At 41.6% G+C, this 20,139-nt stretch overlaps 1 protein-coding gene across 1 annotated transcript in view; it reads right to left on the bottom strand.

Moving 5' to 3' along the window:
* The window catches only part of DGKH (diacylglycerol kinase eta), an 800,492-nt gene that overhangs the window by 522,108 nt on the left and 258,245 nt on the right, over nt 1–20,139 (bottom strand). The window contains 1 exon segment of the mRNA XM_053705494.1: nt 12,567–12,647. Coding sequence (XP_053561469.1) covers nt 12,567–12,647 — 81 coding nt within the window.

Below are 20,139 nucleotides of genomic sequence, written 5' to 3'. Positions count from 1 at the left end.
GTAAACCAAATTTAAAGTGCCCAATTTGCTAAATCATCAATTTATTTACATTCAAAACAGAAACTTGTTACATTTGCTAGGTATATATCATCTGATCTCGAGGAAGAAGAAGAATTTTTAATTTAAAAATCTAACAGAGGCTATTGAAACAAAGAAAATAAGGTAGGGGGAAAATACATGGCCCTGAAACTGACTGGGAAGACAACAGGGTACCACTTGGGTCAATAAGGCTTTGACAAACAGCCAAAAATGTCCACTTTTTCACAAGATCCTTAGAAACCAGAAACAGTAAAGTAAAACCAGTGCTACAATCATTGCACAGACTACATTTTGCACAAAAAGTAAATTTATGCTTACCTGATAAATTAGTTTCTTCTACGATACGACGAGTCCACGGATTTCATCCTTACTTGTGGGATATTAACCTCCTGCTAACTGGAAGTGGCAAAGAGCACCACAGCAGAGCTGTATATATATATATAGCTCCTCCCTTCCCTCCACCCCCAGTCATTCGACCGAAGGTTTAGGAAGAGAAAGGAAAAGCTAAAAGGTGTAGAGGTGACTGAAGTTATAAAAAGAAAATATAATTTAAATCTGTCTGAAAAAACGGCAGGGAGGGCCGTGGACTCGTCGTATCGTAGAAGAAATGAATTTATCAGGTAAGCATAAATGTACTTTTCTTCTACAAGATAAGACAAGTCCGTGGATTTCATCCTTACTTGTGGGATACAATACCAAAGCTACAGGACACGGATGAAATGGGAGGGACAAGACAGAGACCTAAACGGAAGGCACCACTGCTTGAAGAACCATTCTCCCAAAAACAGCCTCAGAAGAAGCAAAAGTATCAAATTTGTAAAATTTGTAAAAAGTATGAAGAGACAACAAAGTCGCAGCCTTGCAAATCTGCTCAACAGAAGCCCATGTGGAAGCCACAGCCCTAATAGAATGAGCCGTAATTCTTTCAGGAGGCTGCTGTCCAGCAGTCTCATATGCCAGGCGGATGAAATTCCTTATCCAAAAAGAAAGGGAGGTAGCCGTAGCTTTATGACCCCTACGCTTTCCAGAATAAACAATGAATAATGAAGATGATTGACGGAAATCCTTAGTTGCCTGTAAGTAAAATTTCAAGGCACTGACCACGTCCAGATTATGTAACAGACGCTCCTTCTTAGAAGAAGGATTAGGACACAATGAAGGAACAAGAATTTCCTGATTAATATTCTTATTTGAAACAACCTTAGGAAGGAATCCAGGTTTGGTACGCAAAACCACCTTATCAGAATGAAATATAAGATAAGGCGAATCACACTAACGCTGAAAGCTCAGAAACTCTACGAGCCGAAGAAATAGCAACCAAAAACAAAACTGTCCAAGATAATAATTTAATATCTATGGAATGCATGGGTTCAAACGGAACCCTTTGAAGAACTCTAAGAACTAAATTCAAACTCCAGGGAGGAGTAATTGGTCTAAATACAGGCTTAATTCTGGTTAGAGCCTGACAAAAATACTGAACATCTGGAACATCTGCCAAACGTTTTTGAAGCAAAATTGACAAAGCAGAAATTTGTCCCTTTAAGGAACTCGCTGATAACCCTTTCTCCAATCCTTCTTGGAGAAAAGACTGAATCCTGGGAAACCTAACTTTACTCCATGAGTAACCCTTGGATTCACACCAAAAAATATATTTACGCCATATCTTATAATATATCTTTCTAGTGACAGGCTTACGTGCCTGTATCAAAGTATCAATGACTGAATCTGAGAATCCCCGCTTAGATAAAGCCAAGCAGTCAGCTGCAGAGAATTTAGATTTGGATGTTAGAAAGGTCCTTGAATGAGAAGGTCCTGTCTCAATGGAAGTTTGGAAGTGGCAGAGAGGACATGTCCACTAGATCCGCATACCAAGTCCTGCGTGGCCACGCAGGCGCGAGCAGGATTACTGAAGCTCTCTCCTGTTTGATCCAAGCAATCACGCGTGGAAGGAGAGGAAACGGTGGAAACACATAAGCTAGGCTGAACGACCAAGGCACTGCCAAGGCATCTATCAGTTCTGCCTGGCGATCCCTTGACCTGAATCCGTATCTTGGAAGCTTGGCATTCTGACGAGATGCCATCAGATCCAATTCCGGTCTGCCCCATCAGAGAATCAGAGAGGCAAACACCTCCGAGTGGAGTTCCCACTCCCCCGGATGAAAAGTCTATCGACTTAGAAAATCCGCTTCCTAGTTCTCTACTCCTGGGATGTAGATTGCCGACAGATAACAAGAGTGGGCCTCTGCCCATCGAATTATCTTGGATACTTCTATCATCGCTAAGGAACTCCTCGTTCCCCCTTGATGATTGATATAAGCTACCGTTGTGATATTGTCCGACTGGAATCTGATGAATTTGGCCGAAGCCAACTGAGGCAAAGCCTGAAGCGCATTGAATATTGCTCTCAATTCCAGAATATTGATCGGAAGTAGAGACTCCACCTGAGTCCATACACCCTGAGCCTTCAGGGAATTCCAGACTGCACCCCAGCCCAGGAGGCTGTCACTATCCCCTGGGACAGATGATCCAGTGACAACCACTAAAGAAGAGAGAGTCTCTGGTCTCTTGATCCAGATATATCGGAGGAGATTAATTCCCATAGTCCCCATTCCACTGTCTGAGCATGCACAGCTGCATTGGTCCGAGATGAAAACGAGCAAACGGAATTAAGTCCATTGCCGCTACCATTAATCCAATTACTTCCATACACTGAGCCACTGATGGTCAAGGAATGGACTGAAGGGCTCGGCAAGTATTTAGAATTTTTGATTTTCTGATCTCCGTCAGAAATATTTTTATGTCTACAGAGTCTATCAGAGTTCCCAAGAAGGGAACCCTTGTCCGTGGAACTAGTGAACTCTTTTCTAGGTTCACATTCCAACCGTGAGTTCCCAGAAAGGACAACACTGTGTCTGTATGAGATTTCGTCAGATGATAAGTCGACGCCTGAATTAAAATATCGTCCAGATAAGGCGCCACTGCTATGCCCCGCGGTCTGAGAACCGCCAAAAGGGACCCTAGAACCTTTGTGAAGATCCTGGGTGCTGTGGCCACGAACTGAAAATGTTTGTCCAGGAAGGCAAACCTTAGGAACTGATGATGATCCTTGTGAATTGGGATATGAAGGTATGCATTCTTCAAGTCCACGGTAGTCATATATTGACCCTCCTAGATCATTGGTAAGATTTTTCGTATAGTCTCCATCTTGAACGATGGGACTCTGAGAAACTTGTTTAGACACTTGAGGTCTAAAATGGGTCTGAAAGCCTGGTTAGGTCTCCAGACGGATTTGAATTGAGCAAAATTCCCTTCCTGCTTTGTGGAGGAAGAGGAAGCAGAGGGTACTCCTTTAATATTTCAAAAGGAACAAAAATTATTTTGTCTACCTTTCATCTTAACAGACTTATCCTGAAGTAGGGCATGACCTTTACCTCCCGTAATGTCAGAAATGATTTTCTTCAACTCAAGCCGGAATAGGGTCTTACCCTTGAAAGGAATAGCTAAAAGCTTAGATTTTGATGACACATCAGCAGACCATGATTTTAGCCATAATGCTCTACTCGCTAAAATGGCAAATCCTGCATTTTTTCGCCGCCAATTTAGCAATTTGAAAGGCGGCATCTGTAATAAAAGAATTAGCTAGCTTGAGAGCCTTAATTCTATATGAAATGTCCTCTAAAGGGGTCTCAACCTTTAGAGACTCTTCTAGAGCATCAAACCAAAAAGCTGCCGCAGTAGTAACTGGAACAATGCAAGCTGTTGGTTGTAAAAGAAAACCCTGATGAATAAATAATTTCTGTAGAAGACCCTCCAACTTCTTATCCATAGGGTCTTTAAAAGCACAACTGTCTTCAATAGGAATAGTTGTACGCTTAGCCAGGGTAGAAATAGCTCCCTCCACCTTAGGGACCGACTGCCTAGAGTCCCGAATGGTGTCTGATATGGGATACATTTTCTTAAAATTAGGAGGAGGGGAGAACGGTATACCTGGTCTATCCCATTCCTTTTTTATAATTTCCGAAAGTCTTTTAGGAACTTGAAAAACATCAGTGTAAGTAGGTACCTCTAGATATTTGTCCTCCCGGAGTAACAGGTGGAGGTGTTCAAGCTTAAATTTAAAGGACATGACGTCTGAATCTGTCTGAGGTAACATACTTCCAGGGTCTGAAAGTTCTCCCTCAGACAACAATTCCCTGACCCCCAACTCAGAGCCCTGTGAGGGTACATCGGAAATAGCCAGCAAAGCATCATAGGATTCAGTATTTACATTAAAAACTGACCTACTGCGTTTACCCTGTAACACTGGTAACTTAGATAATACCTCTGTAAGGGTAGTTGACATAACTGCAGCCATATCCTGTAGAGTAAAAGAATTAGACGCACTTGAAGTACTTGGCGTCGCTTGTGTGGGCGTTAAAGGTTGTGACACTTGGGGAGAATTAGATGGCATATCCTGATTCTCTTCAGACTGAGAATCATCCTTAGGCACTCTTTCTTTACCTAAAATATGCTTGTTACATTGTAAGGCCCATTCAGTAGAAGAGGTACACAAAGTAAGAGGGGGTTCCCCAATGGCTTCTAAACACATAGAACAATAAATGTCAGACATGTTGAACAGATTAGTACTAGCCACACTAGTCATAAATCACCTCAAATATTGAATCAAAATTTTTTTAGAAAAAAGGTACTGCGCCTTTAAGAGATAAAAAGCGCAACAATTTTTTCTCAAACTGCTTAAAGCAATTGAAAACGCTAAAACATTCAAATATAATAACTCAATTAGCCCAAAAATTATTGCACCCTATAGGTAAATGATGAATCTACCCTCTAAGAAGCATTTTAATCAAAAAATATATGTTTATAGTACATAGTATAGTAGGGTACTGCGAAAATGACTTGACAACGATCCGGTGAACAGATCTCAACTCTAGGCCCCACCGGATCTAAATGCCTGCTGCCTTCTCAGTCAGAGAAACTGCGCGCCTGAGCGCGCAAAATAGGCCCCGCCCATCATGGACGTCGTCTGAGCTTGTATAACCGCATGGGAAGCGGTTAGGAAAATAAGCCATGTGGTCCCCTGAATTTCAATAAAAATAAACTGCAGCCCTACTGACTTATAGAAATAATATATATATATATATATATATATATATATATATATATATATATATATATATATATATATATATATATAATGTCAAGCTGCCTCTCCCAGTGTCCAGCCCTATGCAGATATAAGTAATATGTATGCAATATAAGGATCTTCAGTAACACCCTCAGTGATACAGGTCTACTTGCTTACCCCTTCTCTTGCAGGGGAAAAAATGTCAGCCAATTCTGATATAACAAGTCTGAACATACCTCAATGCCTCAATGCTGCTTGTAGCATGACACCGTTCTCCACACTGAAGATTTCTCTTGCACTACCTTCAGAAGCTCTGTGGGAACCAAAAACACAATTTATGCTTACCTGATAAATTTATTTCTCTTGTGGTGTATCCAGTACACGGATCATCCATTACTTGTGGGATATTCTCCTTCCCAACAGGAAGTTGCAAGAGGACACCCACAGCAGAGCTGTTATATAGCTCCTCCCCTAACTGCCATATCCAGTCATTCGACCGAAAACAAGCAGAGAAAGGAGAAACCATAGGGTGCAGTGGTGACAGTAGTTTAAATTAAAAAATTACCTGCCTTAAAATGAATGGGCGGGCCGTGGACTGGATACACCACAAGAGAAATAAATTTATCAGGTAAGCATAAATTGTGTTTTCTCTTGTAAGGTGTATCCAGTCCACGGATCATCCATTACTTGTGGGATACCAATACCAAAGCTAAAGTACACGGATTAAGGGAGAGACAAGGCAAGTACTTAAACGGAAGGTACCACTGCCTGTAAAACCTTTCTCCCAAAAATAGCCTTCCGAAGAAGCAAAAGTATCAAATTTGTAGAATTTTGAAAAAGTATAAAGTGAAGACCAAGTCGCCGCCTTGCAAATCTGTTCAACAGAAGCCTCATTTTTAAAGGCCCATGTGGAAGCCACAGCTCTAGTAGAATGAGCTGTAATCCTTTCAGGAGGCTGCTGGCCAGCAGTCTCATAGGCTAAGCAGATTATGCTTCTTAGCCAAAAAGAAAGAGAGGTTGCCGAAGCCCTTTGACCTCTCCTCTGTCCAGAGTAGACAACAAACAAAGCAGATGTTTCACGAAAATCTTTAGTAACATAGTAACATAGTAGATAAGGTTGAAAAAAAACTGAAGTCCATCGAGTTCAACCTATACAAATCTAAAATACTTACAAAAAGTTAAGCTTAAATAACCCCATTAAAATGTGACCCATTTAATACTAGCAATCATATCCATGAATTTTGTTTATATACAGAAATTTATCCAGACTATTTTTTAGTAGCTTGTAAGTAAAACTTTAAAGCACGAACCACGTCCAGATTGTGTAATAGACGCTCCTTCTTTGAAGAAGGATTAGGACACAAAGATGGAACAACAATCTCTTGATTGATATTCTTATTAGATACCACCTTAGGTAAAAACCCAGGTTTGGTACGCAGGACTACCTTATCTGCATGGAAGATCAGATAAGGAAAATCACATTGTAAGGCAGATAACTCGGAAACTCTACGAGCCGAGGAAATAGCTACCAAAAAAAGAACTTTCCAAGATAAAAGTTTGATATCTATGGAATGAAGAGGTTCAAACGGAACTCCTTGAAGAACCTTAAGAACCAGATTTAAGATCCATGGCGGAGCAACAGGTTTAAACACAGGCTTGATTCAAACTAAAGCCTGACAAAATGCCTGAACGTCTGGAACATCTGCCAGACGCTTGTGCAAAAGAATAGACAGGGCAGAAATCTGTCCCTTTAAGGAACTAGCTGACAATCCTTTTTCCAAACCTTCTTGGAGAAAGGGAGCAGAGGAAACGGTGGAAACACATAAGCCAGGTTGAAAGACCAGGGCGCTGCTAGAGCATCTATCAGCGTCGCCTTGGGATCCCTGGACCTGGATCCGTAACAAGGAAGCTTGGCGTTCTGGCGAGACGCCATGAGATCCAGCTCTGGTTTGCCCCAACAATGAACCAATTGTGCAAATATCTCCGGATGGAGTTCCCACTCCCCCGGATGAAAAGTCTGACGACTTAGAAAATCTGCCTCCCAGTTCTCTACACCTGGGATATGGATAGCTGACAGGTGGCAGGAGTGAATCTCTGCCCAGCGAATTATCTTTGAGACTTCTAACATCGCTAGGGAACTCCTTGTTCCCCCTTGATGGTTGATGTAAGCCACAGTCGTGATGTTGTCCGACTGAAATCTGATGAACCTCAGAGTTGCTAACTGAGGCCAAGCCTGAAGAGCATTGAATATCGCTCTCAGTTCCAGAATATTTATTGGAAGGAGTGTCTCCTCCTGAGTCCACGATCCCTGAGCCTTCAGGGAATTCCAGACTGCACCCCAACCTAGAAGGCTGGCATCTGTCGTAACAATTGTCCAATCTGGCCTGCCAAAGGTCATACCTTTGGACAGATGGACCCGAGATAGCCACCAGAGAAGAGAATCCCTGGTCTTTTGATCAAAATTAGTAGAGGGAACAAATCTGTGTAATCTCCATTCCACTGACTGAGCATGCATAGTTGCAGCGGTCTGAGATGTAGGCGTGCAAACGGCACTATGTCCATTGCCGCTACCATTAAGCCGATTACTTCCATGCACTGAGCCACCGAAGGGCGAGGAATGGAATAAAGAATCCGGCCGGAATTTAGAAGTTTTGATAACCTGGACTCTGTCAGGTAAATTTTAATTTCTACAGAATCTATCAGAGTCCCACTGAAGGAAACTCTTGTGAGGGGGAATAGAGAACTCTTTTCCTCGTTCACCTTCCACCCATGCGACCTCAGAAATGCCAACACTATGTCCGTATGAGACTTGGCAATTTGGAAGTTTGACGCCTGAATCAGGATGTCGTCTAAATAAGGGGCCACTGCTATGCCCCGCGGCCTTAGGACCGCCAGAAGCGACCCCAGAACCTTCGTAAAAATTCTTGGGGCTGTAGCTAACCCGAAGGGAAGAGCTACAAACTGGTAATGCCTGTCTAGAAAGGCAAACCTGAGAAACCGATGATGATCTTTGTGTATCGGAATGTGAAGATAAGCATCCTTTAAATCCACTGTAGTCATGTACTGACCCTCCTGGATCATAGGTAGGATGGTACGAATAGTCTCTATCTTGAATGATGGAACTCTGAGAAATTTGTTTAAGATCTTTAGATCCAAAATTGGTCTGAAGGTTCCCTCCTTTTTGTGAACCACAAACAGATTTGAGTAAAATCCCTGTCCCTGTTCCTCCTTTGGAACTGGATGGATCACTCCCATAACTAGGAGGTCTTGTACGCAGAGTAAGAATGCCTCTCTCTTTATCTGGTTTGCAGATAATTGTGAAAGGTGAAATCTCTCTTTTGGGGGGGAAGCTTTGAAGTCCAGAAGATATCCCTGGAATACAATTTCCAACGCCCAGGGATCCTGGACATCTCTTGCCCATGCCTGGGCGAAGAGCTAAAGTCTGCCCCCTACTAGATCCGTTACCGGATAGGGGGCCATTCCTTCATGCTGTCTTAGAGACAGCAGCAGGCTTTTTGGCCTGCTTACCTTTGTTCCAGGTCTGGTTAGGTCTCCAGACCGTTTTGGACTGAGCAAAAGTTCCCTCTTGATTTGCATTAGAGGAAGTTGATGCCGCACTTGCCTTGAAGTTTCGAAAGGCACGAAAATTAGACTGTTTGGCCCTTGATTTGGACCTATCCTGAGGAAGGGCATGACCTTTTCCTCCAGTGATATCAGCAATAATTTCCTTCAAACCAGGCCCGAATAGGGTCTGCCCCTTGAAGGGAATGTTAAGCAGCTTAGACTTTGAAGTAACGTCAGCTGACCATGATTTAAGCCATAGCGCTCTGCACGCCTGGATAGCAAAACCAGAATTCTTAGCCGTTAGTTTAGTCAAATGAACAATGGCATCAGAAACAAAAGAATTGGCTAGCTTAAGTGCTCTAAGCTTGTCAAGTATGTCATCCAATGGAGTCGCAACCTGTAAAGCCTCTTCCAGAGACTCAAACCAGAACGCCGCAGCAGCAGTGACAGGAGCAATGCATGCAAGGGGCTGTAGGATAAAACCTTGTTGAATAAACATTTTCTTAAGGTAACCCTCTAACTTTTTATCCATTGGATCTAAAAAAGCACAACTGTCCTCGACAGGGACAGTAGTACGCTTTGCTAGAGTAGAAACTGCTCCCTCCACCTTAGGGACTGTCTGCCATAAGTCCCGTGTGGTGGCGTCTATTGGAAACATTTTCCTAAAAATAGGAGGGGTAGAAAACGGCACACCTGGTCTATCCCATTCCTTAGTAATAATTTCTGTAAACCTTTTAGGTATTGGAAAAACATCAGTACACACCCGGCACTGCATAGTATTTATCCAGTCTACACAATTTCTCTGGCACTGCAACTGTATCACAGTCATTCCGAGCAGCTAAAGCCTCCCTGAGCAACACGCGGAGGTGTTCAAGCTTAAATTTAAATGTAGAAATATCAGAATCAGGTTGCATCATCTTCCCCGAGTCAGAAATATCACCCACAGACTTAAGCTCTCCTTCCTCAGCTTCTGCATATTGTGATGCAGTATCCAACATGGTTCTTAAAGCGTCAGTATGCTCTGTATTTAGTCTAACTCCAGAGCTATCTCGCTTTCCTCTAAATTCAGGTAGTCTGGCTAATACCGCTGACAGTGTATTATCCAATACTGCCGCCATGTCTTGTAAAGTAAACGCTATGGGCGCCCTGGATGTACTTGGCGCCATTTGAGCGTGAGTCCCTTGAGCGGGAATCAAAGGAGCTGACACGTGGGGAGAGTTAGTCTGCATAACTTCCCCCTCGTCAGATTCCTCTGGTGATACATTTTTTTAAAGACAGAATATGATCTTTATTGCTTAAAGTGAAATCAGTACATTTGGTACACATTCTAAGAGGGGGTTCCACCATGGCTTTTAAACATAAGGAACAAGGAGTTTCCTCTATGTCAGACATGTTTACACAGACAAGCAATGAGACCAGCAAGCTTGGAAAACACTTTAATTCAAGTTAACAAGCAAATATAAAAAACGGTACTGTGCCTTTAAGAGAAACAAATTTTGTCAGAATTTGAAAAACAGTGAAAAAAGGCAGTAAATCAAACGAAATTTTTACAGTGTGTATAATAAGCTAGCAGAGCATTGCACCCACTTGCAAATGGATGATTAACCCCTTAATTCAAAAAAACGGATCAAAAAACGTTTTTTAACAGTCACAACAAACTGCCACAGCTCTGCTGTGGCCCTACCTTCCCAAATAAACGATTTTTGAAAGCCTCTGAGCCCTTTAGAGATGTCCTATAGCATTCAGGGGACTCCTGGAGGAAGCTGGATGTCTCAGTCTGTAATTTTAACTGCGCAAAAAAGCGCTAATTTAGGCCCCTCCCACTCATACTACAATAGTGGAAAGCCTCAGGAAACTGTTTCTAGGCAAAATTTAAGCCAGCCATGTGGAAAAAACTAGGCCCCAATAAAGTTTTATCACCAAAGCATATATAAAAATGCTTAAACATACCAGCAAAAGTTTTATACTGCAAATTTATAAGAGTATTACCTCTGAAAGTAAGCATGATACCAGTCGCTATTAAATCACTGTATCCAGGCTTACCTTACATAAATCCGGTATCAGCAGCATTTTCTAGCATTTACATCTCTAGAAAAAATATTAACTGCACATACCTCATAGCAGGATAACCTGCACGCCATTCTCCCGCTGAAGTTACCTCTCTCCTCAGTCATATGTGAGAACAGCAATGGATCTTAGTTACAATCTGCTAAGATCATAGAAAACGCAGGCAGATTCTTCTTCTATTTACTGCCTGGGATAAAATAGTACAACTCCGGTACCATTTAAAAATAACAAACTTTTGATTGAAGAAAAAACTAACTATATTTCACCACTTCTCTCTTACTACCTCCATGCTTGTTGAGAGTTGCAAGAGAATGACTGGATATGGCAGTTAGGGGAGGAGCTATATAACAGCTCTGCTGTGGGTGTCCTCTTGCAACTTCCTGTTGGGAAGGAGAATTTTCCACAAGTAATGGATGATCCGTGGACTGGATACACCTTACAAGAGAAATGGATCTTAGTTACAACTGCTAAGATCATCAACCTCAGGGCAGAAATCTTCTTCCATATCTTCCATATCTCCCTGATTGAAGAATCTAAAACTAACACCTCACTTTACCTCTTCCTATTACTAACACAGGCAAAGAGAATGACTGGGGGTGGAGGGAAGGGAGGAGCTATATATACAGCTCTGCTGTGGTGCTCTTTGCCACTTCCTGTTAGCAGGAGGTTAATATCCCACAAGGATGAAATCCGTGGACTCGTCGTATCTTGTAGAAGAAAATAAAAAATCTGAAAATTGCATCTAAATTTCTTGTACTAATCAAGAACAGCAAAATAAATTTGTCTAAATAGCCAACGAATGACTAGAAAAGACAGGAAGAAATGCAGGGATAAGCATGAATTACCTTACAATAACCACAAGTAAATGGGGCATACAACCAGACTTCACTGACTCCGGTAGTAAGGGATGGGGTACTCATAAGGGGTCCCCACCCTACCAGACTTCTTTGAAACATTTCTACATACTCTAAAGGTCAGAGGACATATACCTACATTACTGGTATCGTTCTAAAAGAGGGTGGGGAAAAAAGATCATAATTTGATTCTCTTGATTTAATTTATTTTTAAGTTTGTAACAAACTTCTTAAAGGGACATAATACTCATATGCTAAATCACTTGAAACTGGTGAAGTACAACTGTAAAGAGCTGACAGGAAAATATCACCTGAGCATCTCTATGTAAAAAAAGAAGATATTTTACCTCACAATTTCCTCAGCTCAGCAGAGTAAGTTCTGTGTAAAAAGTTATACTCAGCTGCAGCCCAGCTGCAGGTTAAAAAAAAATTAAAAAAAATGAAGAAATGAACTGCAGCCAATCAGCATCAGCAGTGCTGAGGTCATGAACTCTTTTACTGTGATTTCATGAGATTTGATTTAACTCTCATGAGATTTAATTGTAAACTTCCTTACACTGATTAGGGAAATAACATGAGTGCACGAGGCTCATCCCTTCGGCTGTCCCGGGACAGACATACTGATATGCTACTTAGAAGTCCTTTACAATGGGATATGGCTACTGAGAAACTTTTGAGGTAAAATATTTTTATTTTTTACATTGAGATGTTCAGGTGAGTTTTTCTAGTCAGCTTTTTACAGCTATACTGCATCACATTCAAGTGTTTAAACATTTGGGTATTATGGCCCTTTAACGTAAATGTCACAATTATATTATGAATAGATTGTATTATAAGTCACATTTTTTTGAACAGTTTATTCAAAAAAGTGTAATAAAAACTATTACACTTTAAAAAAAATCATAGAAAATACTTACTGTGAAGCTGTTATTCACATTTTTTGTGCTTGATTCAGCTACACTTGCATCTGACAGATCAACTTCATCAAAAATAAGAGACTAAGGGGAAAAAAAAGAGAATTTATTAGGTTAACATGTGTTTCACTTACATATCATATGTCCTCAAAAGGATTAAATACAAAGATGAAGAAAGATTCAAAAAATAGAAATAATGTGAAATCAGTCCCCACTCTTAAGCCATTCAAACACTTCTACCCATATTATTGTTCAAATTCTTAAAGGACCAGTCAATACAGTAGATTTGAATAACCAACAAATACATAATAAATAGAGAATGCAATAGAACTCAAAGTTATGTATATTTCCACTCCTCCTGTATCAATGTAACAGACATTGGCCAATCACAAATGCATATACGTATATTCTGTGAATTATTGCAAATGCGAATTGCAAAGTTATTTAAAAATGCATGCTCTGTCTGAATCATGGAAGTTTCATTTTGACTTGCGTGTCCCATTAAATCCACATTTGAAAATATTCTGATCTTCACTTTTCGGTGATCCTATTAAATAAAGGTGTTGATGCAAGATCAAAAATGTACATAATGTTGCCCACAAATACTAGTAATCTAGTCTGCACTGTAGTGGGAAGCTGCGACTACATGGGATTTTGTAATAACAAACAACTGTTGTATTTTGACTTAAACACATCACATACATTTTGCGTTATTACTACTGCTTTTTTATATGGCTTAGGAGCTCAAGCCTAAGAAATACAATTTGTATTGACTGCCATTTAGGCATACAGAATGAACAATTACCAACATACTAAATATAGAATATAGGGATCTTTTCCAGATAAGCCCCGCCACTAATGCAAAACGTGCACGCGCGAAAAGTTAAGCCCCGCCACTGGTGCCTTCTTACTTCCTGTTCCCTCTTAACGCACAAATTTGCTCTGTCAGAAGCCAGGACTGTGGGTTTCCTGATGTTTTGCAACACGAAATATGAATGATTTTTTTTTTATCTTTTCGTGGTCTGCACAGACAAGTGCGTTGTATATGTTATTAATCCCAAAGTCATTGTGTGGTTTAGGAGACAGCAATTCATTCTGTAACATCTCTGGCAGTCGGATGGTTAATATTTCCACTGACAGTAAGGGGTTGATATCTACCAGTCAGACGCTCAAATGTGCAAGTGTTCCTGACAAGTTTGCCCCGTATCTGCGAAGTTGCGAACAGGGTTTGTAATTTATGGCATAAGGAGTAAAGTTTGAATTTGAACACAAACGTTTTGCTTATTGCAAGTGACATATGAAATTGATATACAGATGTTCTCTTTCCAATGTGTTTACAAGTATTACATAATGTGTTATGATATATATGTTATATTCTAAGTTGAAGTAGAAAATATAAAAAAAAAAATTTTTGGACAGCTGCAATATGCTGGATCTTTACCGGACAGCTAATAAGTATAGAAACTATGTACGCTTTAAAAATAAACCAATCTAGGCATTTGCAAATTAAATTCTGTTTTAGGAACCACTCAGAATTTCCAGCAACCAGACATACAATTTTATAGGTTTCAATGAGTGATTTTACAAAGTAAGAAGTCTAAATGAACCCATTTTTTGGGTGGCGGGGCTTAACTTTTTGGCAGGGCTTATCTGGAAAAGATCCAGACAATTACCAACATACTAAATATAGAATATAGATTTGATTATTGAGAGTGGTCCAAACGAATATAAGAAAAAGAAAGAAATTGGCAGAATTTGCCTTCATATTCACATAATCAATATAGTAAAGGCTGTGACACACAAAGCGGCGCGCAGTGTGATGATGCGACTGTGTGCGCTCAGTGTGTCCTGCCTTTTCAGCTCTGCGCGCTCAGCTGCATCAGGTCGCGTAGCTAAGCGTTCAGAAAATATTTAAACTTCAGAAGCGATGCAACGTGAAGCAGCTGCTTCGCCTTGTGCCGCATCGCTTGCAGTGCGTCACAGCCTTTAGTCTTTTCTTTTCCCTGTATCATGTGTTAACCATTAGCAAATTCTCCCCATAAAAATAAATACACCTATTCTTTCTTTCGCTCTCTCTATGCAGTTCTTGTAGTGGAGTACTTGCAATTTGTTTTATGTGTGACTGACTTGGGTGATATCAGATGAAGTGCTTCTTCCCTCCACTCTTTTTTTTATTGTGTTTACAAACAATAAGACTGCTAATATTTATCTCTGACCAGAGACGGCTCCAGGATTTTCTTATAGGGGTGGCACTCACCGGAGGCCCAGCAGTGTTTTGTGGGTGTATCTTCAAAAGGCCACGTTCATGGACGTGGTTGGGCATTTCATGGATGGTACTAGGTGTTCCAAGGGCTGGGTTCAGCAGAGCTGTACTGAGCCTGAACTAAGTGGTAGTGGGCAAATGACGGCCAACCCCAGTTGGGGAGCCAAACAATAGTGCCTCCCTCTGGTGCTGATCAGCATTTTTTGCCCTTTTCCTTAGTTAGAAATATATACTTGCTCATTATGTTTTACCTCTTAATCAGCACAAGGGATAGGATTCCTCTGTCATATGCTCCCTTTCTTAGTAAAACTGCACTTATTTGGGGTTCCTGAAAGGATTGTTAATTAAATAATATTTTGTTATCTTTCTATTTTGTAAAGTGGCATTTTTCCATCCTGATGAGTATTATTTATTAATAACATTATATTCATGTTATTTTATAACTGTTTTTTGTATTTTCCTTGTATAAAAAAAAAAAAAAAATCTATAAAAATGATTATACTTTAAAAAACAGAATTTATGCTTACCTGATAAATTACTTTCTCCAACGGTGTGTCCGGTCCACGGCGTCATCCTTACTTGTGGGATATTCTCTTCCCCAACAGGAAATGGCAAAGAGTCCCAGCAAAGCTGGCCATATAGTCCCTCCTAGGCTCCGCCCACCCCAGTCATTCGACCGACGGACAGGAGGAAATATATATAGGAGAAACCATATGGTACCGTGGTGACTGTAGTTAGAGAAAATAATTTATCAGACCTGATTAAAAAACCAGGGCGGGCCGTGGACCGGACACACCGTTGGAGAAAGTAATTTATCAGGTAAGCATAAATTCTGTTTTCTCCAACATTGGTGTGTCCGGTCCACGGCGTCATCCTTACTTGTGGGAACCAATACCAAAGCTTTAGGACACGGATGAAGGGAGGGAGCAAATCAGGTTACCTAAACGGAAGGCACCACAGCTTGCAAAACCTTTCTCCCAAAAATAGCCTCCGAAGAAGCAAAAGTATCAAATTTGTAAAATTTGGCAAAAGTGTGCAGTGAAGACCAAGTCGCTGCCTTACATATCTGGTCAACAGAAGCCTCGTTCTTGAAGGCCCATGTGGAAGCCACAGCCCTAGTGGAGTGAGCTGTGATTCTTTCAGGAGGCTGCCGTCCGGCAGTCTCATAAGCCAATCGGATGATGCTTTTAAGCCAAAAGGAAAGAGAGGTAGAAGTCGCTTTTTGACCTCTCCTTTTACCAGAATAAACAACAAACAAGGAAGATGTTTGTCTGAAATCTTTGGTAGCCTCTAAATAGAATTTTAGAGCACGGACTACGTCCAAATTGTGTAACAAACGTTCCTTCTTTGAAACTGGATTCGGACACAAAGAAGGTACAACTATCTCCTGGTTAATATTTTTGTTAGAAACAACCTTAGGAAGAAAACCAGGCTTAGTACGCAAAACCACCTTATCTGTATGGAACACCAGATAGGGCGGAGAACACTGCAAAGCAGATAACTCGGAAACTCTTCTAGCAGAAGAAATTGCAACCAAAAACAAAACTTTCCAAGATAGTAACTTAATATCTATGGAATGTAAAGGTTCAAACGGAACCCCTTGAAGAACTGAAAGAACTATATTTAGACTCCAGGGAGGAGTCAAAGGTCTGTAAACAGGCTTGATCCTAATTAGAGCCTGAACAAATGCTTGAACATCTGGCACAGCTGCCAGTCTTTTGTGTAGTAAGACAGATAAAGCAGAGATCTGTCCCTTTAGAGAACTTGCAGATAATCCTTTCTCCAAACCTTCTTGTAGAAAGGAGAGAAATTTTTATCTTATTCCATGGGAAATCCTTTGGATTCACACCAACAGATATATCTTTTCCATATTTTATGGTAAATCTTTCTAGTTACCGGTTTTCTGGCCTGAACCAGAGTATCTATCACAGAATCTGAAAACCCACGCTTCGATAGAATCAAGCGTTCAATCTCCAAGCCGTCAGCTGGAGGGAGACCAGATTTGGATGTTCGAATGGACCCTGAACAAGAAGGTCCTGTCTCAAAGGTAGCTTCCATGGTGGAGCCGATGACATATTCACCAGGTCTGCATACCAAGTCCTGCGTGGCCACGCAGGAGCTATCAAGATCACCGAGGCCCTCTCCTGATTGATCCTGGCTACCAGCCTGGGAATGAAAGGAAACGGTGGAAATACATAAGCTAGGTTGAAGGTCCAAGGTGCTACTAGTGCATCTACTAGAGTCGCCTTGGGATCCCTGGATCTGGACCCGTAGCAAGGAACCTTGAAGTTCTGACGAGACGCCATCAGATCCATGTCTGGAATGCCCCATAATTGAGTTATTTGGGCAAAGATCTCCGGATGGAGTTCCCACTCCCCCGGATGGAATGTCTGACGACTCAGAAAATCTGCCTCCCAGTTTTCCACACCTGGGATGTGGATTGCAGACAGGTGGCAGGAGTGATCCTCCGCCCATTGAATTATTTTGGTCACTTCTTTCATCGCCAGAGAACTCCTTGTTCCCCCCTGATGATTGATATACGCAACGGTCGTCATGTTGTCTGATTGGAACCTTATGAATCTGGCCTTTGCTAGCAGAGGCCAAGCCCTGAGAGCATTGAATATCGCTCTCAGTTCCAGAATGTTTATCGGGAGAAGAGACTCTTCCCGAGACCATAGACCCTGAGCTTTCAGGGATTCCCAGACCGCGCCCCAGCCCACTAGACTGGCGTCGGTCGTGACAATGACCCACTCTGGTCTGCGGAAGCTCATTCCCTGGGACAGATGGTCCAGGGTCAGCCACCAACGGAGTGAATCTCTGGTCTTCTGATCTACTTGAATCATTGGAGACAAGTCTGTATAGTCTCCATTCCACTGTTTGAGCATGCACAGTTGTAATGGTCTTAGATGAATTTGTGCAAAAGGAACTATGTCCATTGCTGCAACCATCAACCCTACTACTTCCATGCACTGCGCTATGGAAGGACAAGGAACAGAATGAAGCACTTGACAAGAGCTTAGAAGTTTTGATTTTCTGACCTCTGTCAGAAAAATCCTCATTTCTAAGGAATCTATTATTGTTCCCAAGAAGGGAACTCTTGTCGACTGAGACAGAGAACTTTTTTCTATGTTCACCTTCCATCCGTGTGATCTGAGAAAGGCTAGAACGATGTCTGTATGAGCCTTTGCTTTTGACAGGGACGACGCTTGTATTAGAATGTCGTCCAAGTAAGGTACTACTGCAATGCCCCTCGGTCTTAGAACCGCTAGAAGGGACCCTAGCACCTTTGTGAAAATCCTTGGAGCAGTGGCTAACCCGAATGGGAGGGCCACAAACTGGTAATGCTTGTCCAGAAAAGCGAACCTTAGGAACTGATGATGTTCTTTGTGGATAGGAATATGTAGGTACGCATCCTTTAGATCCACGGTAGTCATAAATTGACTTTCCTGGATAGTGGGTAGAATCGTTCGAATGGTTTCCATCTTGAACGATGGTACCCTGAGAAATTTGTTTAGGATCTTCAAATCCAAAATTGGTCTGAAAGTTCCCTCTTTTTTGGGAACTACGAACAGATTGGAATAAAATCCCATTCCTTGTTCCTTTATTGGAACTGGGTGTATCACTCCCATCTTTAACAGGTCTTCTACACAATGTAAGAATGCCTGTCTCTTTATTTGGTTTGAGGATAAGTGAGACATGTGGAACCTTCCCCTTGGGGGTAGTTCCTTGAATTCCAGGAGATAACCTTGAGAAACTATTTCTAGCGCCCAGGGATCCTGAACATCTCTTGCCCAAGCCTGAGCAAAGAGAGAGAGAGTCTGCCCCCCACTAGATCCGGTCCCGGATCGGGGGCTACTCCTTCATGCTGTTTTGTTAGCAGCGGCAGGCTTCTTGGCCTGCTTACCCTTGTTCCAGCCTTGCATCGGTTTCCAGGCTGGTTTGGGTTGTGAGGCATTACCCTCTTGCTTAGAGGATGCAGAATTAGAGGCCGGTCCGTTCCTGAAATTGCGAAAGGAACGAAAATTAGACTTATTTTTAGCCTTGAAAGACCTATCTTGTGGGAGGGCGTGGCCCTTTCCCCCAGTGATGTCTGAAATAATCTCTTTCAATTCTGGTCCAAATAGAGTTTTACCTTTGAAAGGGATGTTAAGCAATTTGGTCTTGGATGACACATCCGCTGACCAAGACTTTAGCCAAAGCGCTCTGCGCGCCACGATAGCAAACCCTGAATTTTTCGCCGCTAATCTAGCTAATTGCAAAGCGGCATCTAAAATAAAAGAGTTAGCCAATTTAAGTGCGTGAACTCTGTCCATAACCTCCTCATATGGAGTCTCTCTACTGAGCGACTTTTCTAGTTCCTCGAACCAGAACCACGCTGCTGTAGTGACAGGAACAATGCACGAAATTGGTTGTAGAAGGTAACCTTGCTGTACAAAAATCTTTTTAAGCAAACCTTCCAATTTTTTATCCATAGGATCTTTGAAAGCACAACTATCTTCGATAGGAATAGTAGTGCGTTTGTTTAGAGAAGAAACTGCCCCCTCGACCCTAGGGACTGTCTGCCATAAGTCCTTTCTGGGGTCGACCATAGGAAATAATTTCTTAAATATAGGGGGGGAACAAAAAGGTATGCCGGGCCTTTCCCACTCCTTATTTACTATGTCCGCCACCCGCTTGGGTATAGGAAAAGCGTCGGGGTGCACCGGAACCTCTAGGAACTTGTCCATCTTGCATAATTTCTCTGGAATGACCAAGTTGTCACAATCATCCAGAGTAGATAACACCTCCTTAAGCAGTGCGCGGAGATGTTCTAATTTAAATTTAAATGTCACAACATCAGGTTCAGCTTGTTGAGAAATTTTTCCTGAATCTGAAATTTCTCCATCTGACAAAACCTCCCTCATGGCCCCTTCAGATTGGTGTGAGGGTATGACAGAACAATTATCATCAGCGCCCTCCTGCTCTTCAGTGTTTAAAACAGAGCAATCGCGCTTTCTCTGATAAGTAGGCATTTTGGATAAAATATTTGCTATGGAGTTATCCATTACAGCCGTTAATTGTTGCATGGTAATAAGCATTGGCGCACTAGATGTACTAGGGGCCTCCTGCATGGGCAAAACTGGTATAGACACAGTAGGGGATGATGTAGTATCATGTTTACTCCCCTCATCTGAGGAATCATCTTGGGCAATTTCATTATCTGTGGCAGTACTGTCCTTACTTTGTTTGGACGCTATGGCACAATTATCACATAAATTTAAATGGGGAGACACATTGGCTTTCATACATATAGAACATAGCTTATCTGAAGGT

Source organism: Bombina bombina, chromosome 3 (genome assembly GCF_027579735.1).
Source record: "Bombina bombina isolate aBomBom1 chromosome 3, aBomBom1.pri, whole genome shotgun sequence".
Lineage (NCBI taxonomy): Eukaryota > Metazoa > Chordata > Amphibia > Anura > Bombinatoridae > Bombina > Bombina bombina.
Note: the sequence above shows the minus strand (reverse complement) of the source record. Positions and strands in the feature narration are given on the sequence as shown.